Here is a 17114-nt window from a genome sequence, read left to right as displayed (position 1 = left end):
CGTGCTACCCCACCTGTGATCTGTCAATCAGTGACCTCGGGTCTGGGTCTCAAGGCCTGCCGAACTGTGCATTTCTGAGTTAGGGTTGATGTGGAGTTCACATCGGGCGAATTGGTTAATAAAGATGCTATTTCGTTTTTGTATGCAAATGTATCATTATTCACATTGACATCGACCTTTTCAACATTATCACTCGTTTTACGACAACAGTAACTCCATGGTGCAGAGTTATGGGTGGGATTACTGTGCCACTTCTAAGGCCTAATGACGAGTGGCCCTTTCTTTTTGGCCCATTATACAAGCCACTGTTTGACCGAGAAACACATCCTTAGCGGTGTAATATAAGTACAGAAATCACACAAATGCATGCTCTCTCACACACACATACACTCACATACCCTCACACATGCTCTCCCACCCACCCAAACACACGCATGCTCACACACACACACGTTTTCTCTTTCTCTCTCCCACATACACACATGCTTTCTCTCTCTCACAACACACACACACTCACACACACATACATGCATGCTTTTCCACACATGCACACTCACACACATGCATGCTCTTTCACACACTCAGACACACACACATGCACATGTGTGCATGCACACACACGCATGCTTTCACACACACACACCCTCACCCCCCACACAGACTCACAGACATGCATGCTCTTGGGCACGCCCAAACACATGCGTTCTCACAAACACACACACGTTTTATCTCTTTCTCTCTCACATACACACATGCTTTCTCTCTCTCACACAACACACACACTCACACACACACATACACGCATTCTCTTCCCCACATGCATGTGTGCACACACACACAGACACACACACATGCATGCTCTCACACACGCACACACACAGTGCACAGTGACACATGAGTTATGTTGGGGGTTTTGTCTCACCACATACACACACTCTTTAGGATGGAAAGATGGAGGCTCTTCTAGCCTGTTATCTGCACCCCATCGTCTCCCCTCACGCGCAGATTGCACATTGCTGCAGACAGCACTTTCTAAGCGGAGTTTCCTGTCTCTGTTATCTCGACTCCTCCCTCGTGGCTCAAGAGACGCAGCTCATGCCCGAGGAGCTCTCACTGCTGAATGTCCTGAGCATCAGTGGAGGCTCCGATGGCATCGAGGAGGTCTCAGAGGAGGAGTCAGACTTCGTCCGCACGCGCTCTTGATGCAGCTGCGCAGGACAGAGGTGAATACAATGAATCTGGGGTGTTTTACAGTCTGGACATGGGAGCGGGAGGACCCCTCTTTTATCTAGGAGTGTGTGATGGAGACTCGCCGGTCAGAGGTGTGTGAAACTCATCTGAAGCAATGCTTAGTGTTGTACGGTCAGGAAAGGGCGCTGAAGACACCCCTCTTTCATATAGAGGCGTGTCTGATGCAGTCTGGCCACTGTAAAGGAATTATGATCTGTGCACGGTCTGTGCAGGACAACTGGAGGAATCACATCTGTCTGCAGCACCTGCAGCGCAGCAGACAGATGTGCTTCACTATATTGCATAGGAGGGAAGGGGAGAACTTAACCGGACCATATCTGCTCGGACCGGCCGCTGCCATCGCCCTACGGACAGCCTCGCGCTGTGGCGCCGGGAGGGTTTGTGCTGTATAGCCTGGCATGCAATCTGCACATGGAGCAAATCCCCAATACTGTTTATCATTATCTCGTCAAGGGATGCAGATGTGGAGTTAGAGGAGTAAGTCTATACGTCCATGTATATGTTTACCTTGATGATATTTTGGTAGATGATCATTTGGAATAGATATATGTGCAAGCCAATATTTCCATATGTGATATTTTGATATAAAACCACTGGCAATCAGTGATCCGCCTGGACAGACAACAAGACAGCGGCTTATTTTTCACAATGACTGATGCAGCGGTCAGCACTGCAAGCACTGAGAGGCAGCGGTCAGCACTGCAAGCACTGAGAGGCAACGGTCAGCACTGCAAGCACTGAGAGGCAGCGGTCAGCACTGCAAGCACTGAGAGGCAGCGGTCAGCACTGCAAGCACTGAGAGGCAGCGGTCAGCACTGCAAGCACTGAGAGGCACCGGTCAGCACTGCAAGCACTGAGAGGCAACGGTCAGCACTGCAAGCACTGAGAGGCAACGGTCAGCACTGCAAGCACTGAGAGGCAGCGGTCAGCACTGCAAGCACTGAGAGGCAGCGGTCAGCACTGCAAGCACTGAGAGGCAACGGTCAGCACTGCAAGCACTGAGAGGCAGCGGTCAGCACTGCAAACACAGAGGCACCGGTCAGCATTGCAAGCACTGAGAGGCAGCGGACAGCACTGCAAGCACTGAAAGGCAGCGGCCAGCACTGCAAGCACAGAGGCACCGGTCAGCACTGCAAACACTGAGAGGCAGCGAACAGCACTGCAAGCACTGAGAGGCAGCGGCCAGCACTGCAAGCACAGAGGCACCGGTCAGCACTGCCAACACTGAGAGGCAGCGGACAGCACTGCAAACACAGAGGCACCGGTCAGCACTGCAAGCACTGAGAGGCAGCGGACAGCACTGCAAGCACTGAAAGGCAGCGGCCAGCACTGCAAGCACAGAGGCACCGGTCAGCACTGCAAACACTGAGAGGCAGCGAACAGCACTGCAAGCACTGAGAGGCAGCGGCCAGCACTGCAAGCACAGAGGCACCGGTCAGCACTGCAAACACTGAGAGGCAGCGGACAGCACTGCAAGCACTGAGAGGCAGCGGCCAGCACTGCAAGCACTGAGAGGCAGCGGTCAGCACTGCAAACACTGAGAGGCAACGGTAAGCACTGCAAGCACTGAGAGGCAACGGTCAGCACTGCAAGCACAGAGGCACCGGTCAGCACTGCAAACACTGAGAGGCAGCGGACAGCACTGCAAGCACTGAGAGGCAGCGGCCAGCACTGCAAGCACAGAGGCACCGGTCAGCACTGCAAACACTGAGAGGCAGCGGACAGCACTGCAAGCACTGAGAGGCAGCGGCCAGCACTGCAAGCACTGAGAGGCAGCGGTCAGCACTGCAAACACTGAGAGGCAACGGTCAGCACTGCAAGCACTGAGAGGCAACGGACAGCACTGCAAGCACTGAGAGGCACCGGTCAGCACTGCAAACACTGAGAGGCAGCGGACAGCACTGCAAGCACTGAGAGGCAGCGGCCAGCACTGCCAGCACTGAGAGGCAGCGGTCAGCAGTGCCAGCACTGAGAGGCAACGGTCAGCACTGCAAGCACTGAGAGGCAGCGGTCAGCACTGCAAGCACTGAGAGGCAGCGGTCAGCACTGCAAGCACTGAGAGGCAACGGTCAGCACTGCAAGCACTGAGAGGCAACGGTCAGCACTGCAAGCACTGAGAGGCAGCGGTCAGCACTGCAAGCACTGAGAGGCAGCGGTCAGCACTGCAAGCACTGAGAGGCAGCGGTCAGCACTGCAAGCACTGAGAGGCAACGGTCAGCACTGCAAGCACAGAGGCACCGGTCAGCACTGCAAACACTGAGAGGCAGCGGACAGCACTGCAAGCACTGAGAGGCAGTGGCCAGCACTGCAAGCACTGAGAGGCAGCGGTCAGCACTGCAAACACTGAGAGGCAACGGTCAGCACTGCAAGCACTGAGAGGCAACGGTCAGCACTGCAAGCACAGAGGCAACGGTCAGCACTGCAAACACTGAGAGGCAGCGGACAGCACTGCAAGCACTGAGAGGCAGCGGCCAGCACTGCAAGCACAGAGGCACCGGTCAGCACTGCAAACACTGAGAGGCAGCGGACAGCACTGCAAGCACTGAGAGGCAGCGGCCAGCACTGCAAGCACTGAGAGGCAACGGTCAGCACTGCAAACACTGAGAGGCAGCGGACAGCACTGCAAGCACTGAGAGGCAGCGGCCAGCACTGCAAGCACAGAGGCACCGGTCAGCACTGCAAGCACTGAGAGGCAACGGTCAGCACTGCAAGCACAGAGGCACCGGTCAGCACTGCAAGCACTGAGAGGCAACGGTCAGCACTGCAAGCACTGAGAGGCAACGGTCAGCACTGCAAGCACTGAGAGGCACCGGTCAGCACTGCAAGCACTGAGAGGCAACGGTCAGCACTGCAAGCACTGAGAGGCAGCGGCCAGCACTGCAAGCACAGAGGCACCGGTCAGCACTGCAAGCACTGAGAGGCACCGGTCAGCACTGCAAGCACTGAGAGGCAACGGTCAGCACTGCAAGCACTGAGAGGCAACGGTCAGCACTGCAAACACTGAGAGGCAGCGGACAGCACTGCAAGCACTGAGAGGCACCGGTCAGCACTGCAAGCACTGAGAGGCACCGGTCAGCACTGCAAGCACTGAGAGGCAGCGGACAGCACTGCAAGCACTGAGAGGCAACGGTCAGCATTGCAAGCATTTAGAGGCAGCGGTCAGCACTGCAAGCACTGAGAGGCAGCGACCAGCACTGCAAGCACTGAGAGGCAGCGGTCAGCACTGCAAGCACTAAGAGGCAACGGTCAGCACTGCAAGCATTTAGAGGCAGCGGTCAGCACTGCAAGCACTGAGAGGCAGCGGCCAGCACTGCAAGCACTGAGAGGCAGCGGCCAGCACTGCAAGCACTGAGAGGCACCGGTCAGCACTGCAAGCACTGAGAGGCACCGGTCAGCACTGCAAGCACTGAGAGGCAGCGGACAGCACTGCAAGCACTGAGAGGCAACGGTCAGCACTGCAAGCATTTAGAGGCAGCGGTCAGCACTGCAAGCCACGAGAGGCAGCGGCCAGCACTGCAAGCACTGAGAGGCAGCGGTCAGCACTGCAAGCACTGAGAGGCAGCGGCCAGCACTGCAAGCACTGAGAGGCAACGGTCAGCACTGCAAGCACTGAGAGGCAACGGTCAGCACTGGTACACACTAAGCGGCAATGGTGAACATTGGCACACACTGAAAGGCACACATCAGGAGGCAATGACCAGCAGTGGCACACACCAAGAGGCAATGACCAGCATTGGCACACACCAACAAGCAATGTCCAGCATTGGCACACACCAAGAAGCAATGTCCAGCATTGGCACACACCAAGAAGCAATGTCCAGCATTGGCACACACCAAGAAGCAATGTCCAGCACTGGCACACACTGAGAGGCAATGGCCAGCATTGGCACACACGGAGAGGCAATGGTCAGCATTGGCAGAACCTGACAATCAATGACCGGAATTGGCACACAATGACAATCAATGACCAGCATTGGCACACACTGAGAGGCAATAACCAGCATCGGCACACATTGACAATAAATGACCAGCATTGGAACACACTAAGAGGCAATGACCAGCATTTGCACACATTGACAATCAATGACCAGCATTTGGCAAACATTGACAATCAATGACCAGCATTTGGCAAACATTGACAATCAATGACCAGCATTGGCACACACTGAGAGGTAATGGTTAAAATTGGTATAAACTGGAAAGCTATAGTCAGCCTTGACAGACTCAGTAGTTAAATGTACAGGTCTGTAGTGTAGTTCCTATTTCCCTTATAGGCTCTGCGCATTGGAATAATATACACTATAGTTGTGGCACAGGACTGAGATCCGTATGCCTCTATTGAGTACATTAAACTTAATTACTTTGTGTGCCAGCTGACTCAGAGGCCACTAGAAACTCCTTGAATAAACAAGAAGGGAGTAGTTTCTGGCAACCGCATAAACATGACAACTTTGTTTCCCTTTAGAATCGGAACATGTCTCAGAATCGTGGAAACAACAGATAACAGTTTCACTCAGTCAATCGTGCATGCTTAGTTTCTTCAGAGTTACACAGAAATAGATAGACGGGCGTTTCAATAAAAAGGGTTTATTGGACAGTCTTATTTCTCGTGTAAGAGATATGAGCTGTTACAATCGCAAGACAGTATGCGAGATATAATACGTACAGCGTAAGCAGTAAGAAGAAATAATACTGCAATAGCATTATCTTCTAGCTATGACATATATTCATATATACACATACATAAATAACACAGGCTATAAAGTGGATATTCGTCTGATGCTTCTAAATAGTTCTACCCCAGTGTACCTAACCGAAGTGTAGTACAAGATAAGAAGTAGGTGCTGTATTCTATAGTATGGTAAGCTATAGTTTTGCATATGCCAAGAGTCCCTCTAGGTTCTAGTCAGCTCCGTACCTTAGAATGAGAGAGGTGGGAATCTCTTTCCAGGTCTCAAACTCTAACACCCTGCGAAGGGAGTCAGAACACTGGAAGCTGGATTCTCTGCCAGCAGGGATGACAGCGTCTGGTCAGTGCGTCAGGCGAGTACTCCTTCTGAACTTGCCGTGGCAAGCCGTATCGAGCTGTGCAGCTGAGCCGTGGTTTGCCATGGTAAGGGAAGGTATATTTATACCTGGAAAGTGCTTAGGAATGATAGCATTGACGTAACGTCGGGCAGAGGAAGACGTCATGAATGAACCCCTAAGGAATAGTGTTCATGCATAATAGATGAGTTCTTGGAGAAATAAATAATCCTAGCTAGGGAATGTCCCAAAGGCTTAAGGGTCTGGTTTCTAAGAACTTGTTGTGACGTTGGGATGGATGTAGGTGACCATGCCTGTATTTGAATAGCATTGCTAATGCCTAAATAAGGACTGGGATTCTATGACTAAATAAGGGTAATGCAAATTGTGCCTATATAAGGACATGATTTAGGAAAACCTATATACGGACATCTAAATCAAAACACAACACCCACTCCACTAACGAATGATCGATAGTACTAAATGTTAAACATTAAAATGCTAAACATAGAAAATTGAGTACCACATGTTGCTAAAAACATTTGTAAAAGCATACTAAAAAGCTTTTGCTGGACATGAAAGGCAAAGGTGCTGTACATATTAAGGAATGGTTCATACTAAGCATATATTTACAGTGGAAGGTAAATGAATGAACAGAAACATATACACATATGATGAAATGGTTCATAATTACAGAAGAAAAGATCAAAGCCATTTCATGTCATGTTACATAAATGAAATTGCTGTGAGTAAAAGGTGATAATGTGTCCCTGGAAGTGTTCAAAGAAGTCTGTTCTCTATGAATAGTTCTACTTTAAGCATATTACTTTGCCATAAAAAGAAACAATTCAAATTTAGAGGAAAAAAAAAATTGTATGAAAAAAGTTCCAAGGTTTGTCTTTGTTTTGAAAAATGAAGCCCACATTCATAGCTTACCCTGTACACTGTGAGCCGAATCAAAAGTCAGTGTAAGTGGCTGGTGAAAACATGAAATCCTCTATTCCTGTAGACAAAAGATCGTCTACCAATGTCGGTGATAGTTGGAATACCTTGTTTAGAAGATTAACTGCACATAGATGTGAAGCATCGCCAGTAGCAATGTTCCTCTGTGCCCGTTGATCCATCTCGTACCTCAGCAGTAGCATGTTGAGTCTGTGAGATCTCAACGAATGCCGCCATCAGGATTGGTACCCTCTGGGGACAACACAGAGCATGGGCCGTTATCGGGTCCAGCAGAGTATTGCTATTCGTTGGCATAACTGATGGGAGTGTTAGACAGACGTCTAGCAGGCATTCCTCACCGCATAGCAGGCAGCGTAGAACAGGTAAGATGCAATCTTGCTAGATTGGTCTGAATGACAGAAACCATGTGGTATTTAATTCTTGTAGACGAAGTAAGCCCAAACGTTGTACTATGCGCTCATGACACTTCCTTTCCAGGAGAGCTTTCTCCAAGGTGTTGTGATTGACGCTGGTGGATTGGCCTGCCGTAGCATAGTAGTAGGAATAAAAAAAGGATTCCTACAACGAGTGCTAGGATTAGCGGCAGACCACCAAACACTGAGTGCACGAAGTTTGGAATGATTCTGAGGACTGCTTGAAAATGTGTTAACAGTCCTGAACATATGGTCTTAAATACATGCAGAATACCACTCGTATCAGACATGTTTAAGATACGTCCCAACATTTCTGTGAAATGTGTAGGGCAGTTTGTACATAACAGAGCCTGTATCGCAGCCGAAGTCCTTGCAATTTGTAGATCATAGGTTTCTTTGGCCGAGATAAAAGGCACGGTTTGTTGTAAAAGAATGGCTTTCATTCTGCTTAAAGTATCAATTCGTATAGAAGAGATGTTCAGTGAAGGCCATAAAGGCGACTCCCTGACTGTGTCTATTTTGGGGAACAAAACTTGCATACAGTAAGTGACCCTGGAGCCAACCGTTACCAGATATGGGATGCCTGGCAACATGCCACAACAGCTCTGATCATGCAACATGAGGTAACTCCCATTTGAAAGTTGGCCAAACGTTGGATTAATCACAGTGGCTGGTGAACCTTACAGGTGGCAGGATAAATTTGCAGTAGAACCGCTACAGGCCCCGTGTAAACTAATATCCCGACATATAAGTGAACCGCTCAGTGCATTTTCACAGTGTGTACTGCTAAGAAACACATCACGCCCCCACTCCAACATCTGTGTGTGTAAGGTAAATCCCAGGATGTCTTGATGTATTCTTTACCCAACCTTTCATATTTGCCTGCTTGCAATACTGAAAATGGAAAGTTGTAACAGGCAGAGTAATTTGCCATGAATGATCCATTTTGTAGCTGGTTTTTCTGCTACCGTTAATGGCAATTTTTCCAGTTTTTCAATGCTCAGCACTGTATACTTTGCTCCCCTTTGTGCCAGTTCGATCTGTTTAGCTGAGAGATTGTATTCTGAAAACAGAGATGACGTGTTGATGAAACACCAAGGCGCATTGCCTGCACTCAAGTTTTGTACCGTCCAGCCTAATAACAGAATAGAACGTAATTGAGACTGGCCTTGTCGCAGCAGGACCAAATCTTGTTCCACAATGTCTATAGCAGAGGATAGAATGTTGCCCAGTGAATAAATCCTGGATGACAGAGTCGTTAACCCATTGTCAACCACAGCAAGAGATTTCTCTAAATTAATATTATCAATTTCTCGTATACTTTCTGCGGCGTCTGCTTGGGTAACCTTCCATATTTCATTATAAGCAGCATAAATGCTGGCATATATGAAACGTTTTTGACGCGGTTTTCTTGAACCTAGCAAGAAATCCCTAAGGTCTGCGTCTTCTTTAAGTAAAGATAAGTGCTGTTTCACATCCTCTAGTGCAGATTTCTGTAGCCAATCAAGGCATAATTTTCCTACACTGTATGTTGTTACTACCCCTTGATGCTGTCTTTCAACATAACGTGGGTCTGGCCTATAGATTGTAAAACCCTGTATTCTGTTCAAGAATCTTTCTTGACAGATGTTTGTGTCTGTGGGCCAGAGCAACTATTTTTCCCATTCAGGATCTGATTTGTTGTTTTGTAAAATAGTATGTACGTCGACCTCCCCCTGTGTAGAGCTATTACTTGCAGGTGTAGGTATGGACGGTGTGTTCATGTCTTTGATCTTGGCTAACCCAAGGCAAGACGTTTGTTGGACAGTGTCATTCAAAAACATTATTTTCTGTGGAATGATACAGGCACTAAACAAAGCTTCTATCCCCCGCACTTGCCAATCTTTTGTACCCCAGACAGATTTTGTGTCAATTGTGCCTTTCCAAAAGTCGAAACCCTGTCTAGACAGTTGGGCAATAAAGGCTGCAGAATAAATCTGTTTTGTATTAGTTAACATATTTTTCGTTCCTGTTTTGTTCATAATTTTAAAGAAAAATGTTTCCGGAATGGATGTATTGTACCCTGAAAAATATGGAAACTTCATTGCAAACGTTTTCGAGCTACGCCTTGGTGGCATAGGACAATGTTCCCATTGGTTATACATAAATACATTTCTAGGTGTTGCAGATCTATGCAAGAAATGATGATCATAGTGGTTGGAACAGTAAAGCTGTTCATAGTCTGTTGAACCATCTAAGTCAGTGGTTCCCAATCTGTGCACCGCAGCACCCCGGTGCGCCGTCAAAGCATGCCAGGGGCGCCGTGCACCAAGCACACAGTTTGGGAACCACTGAGCTGTGAAAGACTTGCATCTCCTCCGAGGACTGTGTTCGTGCGGTCCTCTTTTTATTTCTATGACAGCAAACGTGTTGAACAAGCTCACGGTCATTCTTTCCAAACTGAAGTTTTCACGTGTTAGAGGCACGCCGAGCTCGATGCAGTACAGGATGAGTATTCTGAGGGACAGAGGCCTCTTACAGTTCTTATCCTTTCTGTGCTGGTTTTCTGCAATATGGAGTCTTAATCTGGCAACAGCGGTGCCCTTTGCACTGTGCAACCCGAGGCTCAAGTATTTCTGGCGTGGTGCAGGATTGATACCGGGCTTTGACAGTTAGCAGAGTGCCCAGGTGTTCAAGCACAGTTGTTATTAGGGGAAGGTACGCTGGTACAAGACACAGGGCAACTTCACAAATCACAAGATAACCCATTTCAGGTAAGGATGGTTTATTTAATCCAGGTACTACACTCAGAGGCATAGCAAGAGCTTGTGGCGCCCGGGGCTATCCCTCAGATTGCCGCCCCTGGGGAGGGGGGGCTGCTGGGGAAAAAGGACGGCGAGCACTTGAAAGAGGTCCGAGAGACACTTAGTATCGCCACTAATAGTTACCTCGATCATGCAAGTTACATGCACATACATGACACGGTCCAAGGCTACACATTTGAATACACCGGTGACTGGCAGTGACTGGCTGTACAAAAGAGAACACACAGACTGCATGATCTATCTGGGGACTCAGAAAAACCGCATGTGACATCCATCAGAGAGCTGCATGAATAATTACCTGGTAATCCCCTCAGCACAATGCAAACATGCACATACATGACACTGTTCAGGGATCCATCATCTACAGCTGACATTAAATGACCATTCATCATGGTCCCCCCATTAAAGCAGTGCACTTTGTGATCTGCATGGTACATGTTCTTTGCAGCAGGCACATTAACCCTCTGTGCTACCTTTCCAGGAGTCAACCCTTCCACTAGACAAAACTCCGATCTCTCTCTAAGAAGAACATTAATCACCGAAGTTATCATGACATTTTTATTGTTTCTGAAAATTGCTGGAGGCCAGGAAGGAGGCAGCAAGTTTTTTTTAACCATAATATACTTGCAAACACTATGCACCCACCCAAAATAGGTACCCAGTGTGGTCACACCGTTCACATCGCCCTAACCTGCTCAAGGTTCATGTGACCTCAGTGACAGAGTCACAGCGACTGGATCACTGTTGCTCTAGGGTGTGCTGCTTCGTAGGCCTGCCCGCAAGACTGGAGATGAACTTCAGTATGGATTGTGGTGGACAGCCCTTCAAGGTAAACCCACAATTGACACCACTAGGGTACACCTGCTTGTGCTAAGACATCAGGCCTTCTAAGGTCTAGTGGGGCCTTCTAAGGTCTAGCATGGGAATGTGCTCCCTCAGTAGAGTGGTCTGGTAGACTGGTCATGAATGCCGAACCCGTTTCCCCAGTTCCAAATTCGACAGCTCTGGCCATAGGGCCACATCCTCTCCCCCACTGAACACCATACTTCTCCACTGAGAGACACTCGCACTGCCTTCAGCTATAATCTAATTGTGCCCGCTATAAACACTTGGATGTGGCTCAATTCAAATTATGCACTTGATAAGAGTAATATGCTGCCTAAAAATAAAAGTAAAAGCAACCACTCATAGGGAATGCAAGATTAGGTAAAGCATGTGAAATGTATGCAGAAACAACATGGTTACCTTAACAATCTCTCACTCACTATTCAGAAATCAGCGAGTGGTTTTACCTGAAAAGTTAAGGACATTACTAGAGGGCCCTGAAGGGAACCGTTTCAATGTCCATTGCTTATATCCTTACAAAACGTAAGCAGTATGGTTTAAAAAGACCACATCCATAAACACAGAGCCATTGTACACATATTGTTTTCCAATCCACCCATCAACCTGGTATTGCAGTACCTCCAGGAATGGTACACTTTCCCACCTGGGAACAACAATGCTGTTCAAAGAAAGACGAGAAAAGAAAAGTAGCGCTTCACTGGCAACCTCTGTCAAGTGATGCTGATGTATTTGGATGTAAATAAAACCAATCTGGCCACTTTGCAACCACTCTGTCTTTCTTTATTTAGTTATGTATTTATTTTTCATATTTAAAACCTTCTATTTCTCTCCATCCCGCTGCACTTTGGAATAGAAAAATGTCAGAAAAAGGGCATTTCTCGTTTTTTTCTTTTTTGGATCCATTTCACAGGGAAGCAACTAAATGAAAGAAGGAAAGAGAGGTTGTGAACCGTTTCTTCAACTCACGGTTTTCAGTAAGTGAGGAGCAAGACAGAAAGAGAGGGAATAATAGGAAGGGGGGGGACAGCTGCCAGCACAAAAAAGAAGAGGACATTGCCTGAGTCCTATTCCTTCTCTGCCCGTCCCCGAACGTCCACGAAAGCAAGCCGAGCCTTATCTGAATGCCTTTGTCCGCCCCCAAAATAGTGCCGCCTGGGGCGGACCGCCCCCACGGCCCCACCCTAGCTACGCCACTGACTACGCTACATTTCAAGAAACAAGATTTTAATTTTTTACATGATTCTTAATCCAGTGCTCATGATAGTGGTAAGCAAGGTGTCACACATGAGAAATGTGAATGTCACTCATGGGTGCCCAAAAAACACGGAAATGTCACTCGTGCACACTGAAAATGTGGCTGTTAAGCCAACTACATCCCATTCTGCTGAGGTGAGCTGGATAATCCCATTACACTAAACAGCTTACCTAAGGAGCGTGCTCTCTGTTTTTCATTTCTGGTTTCTAAACTATTGCACTTCACGTACTAATCCTCATATTGTCCCTTGTATATTTGGGGGAGGTGGTAGTGCCTTTTCTACCACATTTGCATCATGGCACATTCAGAAGGCTCTTGCTTGGAGAAAGATGAACCATAGCGTTTACCCTCTCCATGCTCTTCTAGGATTTCTGAAACGCTAGACTGCATCATACAAACACTGACCATGTTGGGTGTGGGCAAGGGGACCAGTATCCTCTGTGCAAGGGAAATTCTTTGACTCATACTCACTGTTACAGCTAAATTAAAATTGTGATGGTCTAGTCATATGATTATAATACCTTCATTGGCATCATTCCAATTATTTTCAGGGAATAAAATGAAAGTATTCCTGAGGCCGGGCTTTCAACCCCCACCCTAAAAAAAAATTTAACATAGTGGGGAGCCTCAGCCGACGGCTAATAGGTCAAGGGAGCTGTGGGTTGAAAACATTTGGGAACCACTGCTCTAAGTATTATTGGTTAGAGAATGCAGCAGACCTTTCTAGATCAGACATCATGTTATTAACAGCCTCAAAGTCCCAATCATCAGAATAGGTACTGGAGGTAATAAAGACACTTAATGAAATTTTAAATAAGTGTGGAATCTTCAAAAGTTCAGACGGCCGAATATATCATAATCTGTTTTGTCCCAAACTATACCATCTTGTATAGTAACATCTGTGATGTTCGCTGCCGACAAGTCTCTTGCTCCACGATGGGATGATTTGTGTGGTTTCAAAAGTAAGTTCCCATTTTTACTTTCTGTGTCCAAGTGAATATATCTTCCATTTATCAGCATGCTCAGAGTCATTACTAAAGCTAGCCAAAGCAGAAAGAAAAGTATTCCAGAAATAATCCATAGTTCAATCCATGGTGAAACCAGATAAGTCTTTTTCAGGAGATGTAAAAAGTCTTGTGCTCGTTCTTTGAAAGTTCTTTTGGCTGGCGTTGTTTCCGGTTCACTTGGATCCTCAGAAAATGTATCAAAGTTAATGAAATAGCCAGAAGCAGTTCTGTCAATGGTTGAAATTGCATCAGGATTAGTTGAAATCGCTGGTACCAGTTGATCACATGTTACGCTGGTATAAACAGGTGTATCTGAGAGGAGTAACGCAATGCAATGCCCAAACTGGCCATGGCCTCTTTGTAAGCTCGAGAGCTAAACACAGGGCCCTGGTCAGAATGTAGTGTGCCAATTGTGTATGTGCCGATAAAGACTCGCAAATCTTTTATAACAGTTCAAGCGTCAGCTGAGCACTGAGGCCACATCCATAGGAACCTTGACTTAGTGTTTGTGGGATTGCATTTGTCCAAAAAGTTGCCTGCGCGTAGATAGTCTAATGCTGTCTAACAATCGTTAGCCAATTAATTCCCTGCAACATGAACGTCATCCCGTTGATGACTTAGCGTGTGTATCACGTGAGTGTTTTGTAGTCCGTTTCGCAAACTGTACTACTTGTTCCCAAAGCGTTTTATGCTGTATTGTGCCACCTTTTGCATCTTTGAAACCATTTTGAAGCCAATTCTGTAAATATTCATTGTATGATTGAACACAGTTAAAAGAATCACACACTATAAGTGTGGGGAATTTGCGATTCGTATTTTCAAGTGCCAATTTGAATGCTTGTAGCTCATCTCACTGAGCTGTACAATCTCCTAGAGATTGTGTTTTAGTGACAATTGGTCGGAATTTACGATTGTGCATGCGACTTTTAACAATTGCGCATGCTACACTGTAAGCTTGCTTTCTCCCCGCAGCGGGTTGTGCTGGTCCATCAGTATAAATTATAAATTCGTACTGATCAAGAGGGAGAATCTCAAAAGGCAGAGTACATTTATGTTCATATTGCAGGAATGCTTGTGTTTTTAAATAAGCATCAAAACTTATTCAACATCTGTTGCAATAAGAGAATTAACCCATTATATCCATCTTGGATGTAAAGCTTTTGCATTTAGAATGCTCGCTTATGTAACTGCCTCTAAGGCTGGTACCGGAGTTACGACAATAATGCGTTTCCCCTGAGCTAGAGCTCTTTCTTTTGCTACAGCGGTTTGAACTGCTGTCAGAATTCTTTCTGCCGAAGTGAAGCGCATTTCTGCTTGTGTATACAAATGTGATTTGTATGCAATTGGTACTTTTTCACCTTCATTAAAAGTTAGGTAGGTGAATCCGCATTGACCCGAAATTATTCGGATCACGTTTGTCAGTGATTTGTAGCTAACATGTTAGCTTGAAGTGATTGCAGGATATCTGTGTGTTCCTGTGTCCAATTTTTGATTTTGAAATAAGATTTGATTAATTCGTAGAGATGTTTAACCCTTCTGCGTAATTTAGAATGTAAGTTCTTCCAAAATTCAGGAAACCTAGAATCGACTGTAAGTTTTTCAGCGTTTTGGAGGTTGGAGCAGCGCACATTTTTCTAAAAAGTTAGCTGCCAAGCTTTGGCCTTCACTTGAAAGCTCATATCCTAGGAAAAGGACATTGAGATGGGCAATTCTGGATTTTTTAAAGTTGAATTTATAGCCCTCAGAGGCAGAGCCCAGTATAATGGTGTTCACCCTGTTCAACTGCCTATCCAGGTCATCGTCTATCAGATAGATGTCATCGACATATGACAATGCCTCGTCATCATAAATTTGACCTTGCTGAGAACAACCCCGGGCTGTTCTTGAACCCTTGTGGGAGTCGACAAAAGTGACGCTGAGTCCCCATTATTGAGAAAGCTGTCAAGTACCTACTTTCAGGTGCTATGTTTTGACAAAAGAAACCATTTGAAATGTCTAATGTGGTTTTATTTTTTTTATGCACAATGTTATTCATTAATGCTGTACTGTGTGCATTTTGCACTGCAAATGTCTTAAAACAAGTGTTCAAGTGTCTGTAATCCAAAACTAGACGATATGTATTGTCTGGTTTGGATACAGGAAACAAAGGATTGTTCATTGATGAGGTGCATGTTTCAATCACCCCTTGGTATTCAAGTTGATCTAAGATCTCCCTGACCTGTTTTTTTGCTTCTTGCTTAATAGGGTACTGCCTTTGTGCAGTAGATTGATTTTTTAACTGTATCTTGTGGTCAAGTAAGTCCTCATCCCATCCTACATGGTTTTTGTATAATGCTGGGGCCTGGGCAACTGCCCATTTCCTGGCATATGTATATTTTAGGTGTATTGGAACATGGTTGGAGAAGGCTGGCATAATGATGTCTTCGCCATATGTTCACTCCCTGACAAGTTCTGGTGGCCAGTCCTGTTCTGCTTAGGGGTGGGCGTAATTTGCGTAATCGCATTACGCAAATCTCCGCGAAACGGTAAAAAATCTCCGCGAACACGCAGAAATTTCGCGAACACGCGGAATTGCTTGTTCGCGATGCTTTTTTCCTGTTCACACTTGCTGTTTGCGTGCTCGGGGAGAAATATCTCGCGAACACGCATTTTCAGAACGCGAACAAGCAAAAATTTCGCGAAATCGCGGAAAGCAGACTTTTGAGCAATTTCGCGTTCCCCGCGGAACGCGAAATTACGCAAATTCCGCAAATTCCGCGAGCGGGACGGAATTTACCGCCCAGGCCTAGTTCTGCTAGAAGTATATCATAACCCCTTGAAAGTTTCTCCCAAAAGAGTACTCTCACTTTTCTTGGTATGTCTCCCTCCACCCGGAGTCTTATTTCGGGGGAGCGGATAAAGCCAGCCACACCCGCTCCCCGGCCCTGTCCCTGCTTCTGAAAGCAGCCAGGCCGGGGAGAGCCTCCCCAGTCCCCGGTGGACCCCCGTCCCTGTACCCAGCACCAGGACCCTCGGCTGGCTTGCAGGACGGTGGACTCTCGCACCCCGGGGCCCGCCGGATGGAGCTCGAGCCCTGGTCCCGGGCTGAGCTTCCGAACCCTAGCCAGGCTGGGGAGAGCCTCCCCGGGCCCCGGTGGACCCCCTTCCCCAGCGCCCTGACCCTCGGTTGGCTTGCAGGACGGGGGCTACCGCACCCCAGGGCCCGCCAGATGCAGCACAAGCCCTGGGCCCGGGCCCAGCTTCTGAACCCTAGCCAGGCCAGGGAGAGCCTCCCTGGGCCCCGGTGGACCCCCTTACCCAGCGCCCTGACCCTCGGCTGGCTTGCAGGACGGTGGGCTCTCGCACCCCGGGGCCCGCCGGATGGAGCTCAAGCCCCAGGCCCGGGCCGAGCTTCCGAACCCTAGCCAGGCCAGGGAGAGCCTCCCCGGGCCCCAGTGGACCCCCTTCCCCAGCGCCCGGACCCTCGGCTGGCTTGCAGGATGGGGGCTCCCCATCCCGGGATCCGCCGGACAGAGCACAAGCCCCGAACTCAGCCATGCCGGGGAGATCC

General features: G+C 47.6%; 1 protein-coding gene across 2 annotated transcripts in view; it reads left to right on the top strand.

The window, feature by feature from the left end:
* The first annotated feature begins 1111 nt into the window (after positions 1–1111).
* Positions 1112–17114, top strand: part of LOC146863462 (zinc-binding protein A33-like) — a 298135-nt gene continuing 282132 nt past the window's right edge. The window contains exon 1 of one of the 2 annotated variants that reach the window (XM_085643375.1): positions 1112–1223. In XM_085643375.1, the coding sequence (XP_085499501.1) occupies positions 1148–1223 (76 nt within the window). In that variant the 5' untranslated portion in view covers positions 1112–1147. The remainder of the gene's footprint in view (positions 1224–17114) is intronic. The other variant, XM_085643374.1, reaches the window with a different exon arrangement.

Source organism: Triturus cristatus, chromosome 2_2 (genome assembly GCF_964204655.1).
Source record: "Triturus cristatus chromosome 2_2, aTriCri1.1, whole genome shotgun sequence".
NCBI classification, from domain to species: Eukaryota; Metazoa; Chordata; class Amphibia; order Caudata; family Salamandridae; genus Triturus; species Triturus cristatus.
The sequence above is the reverse complement of the archived record's forward strand: the minus strand, read 5'-3'. Positions and strand labels throughout refer to the sequence as shown.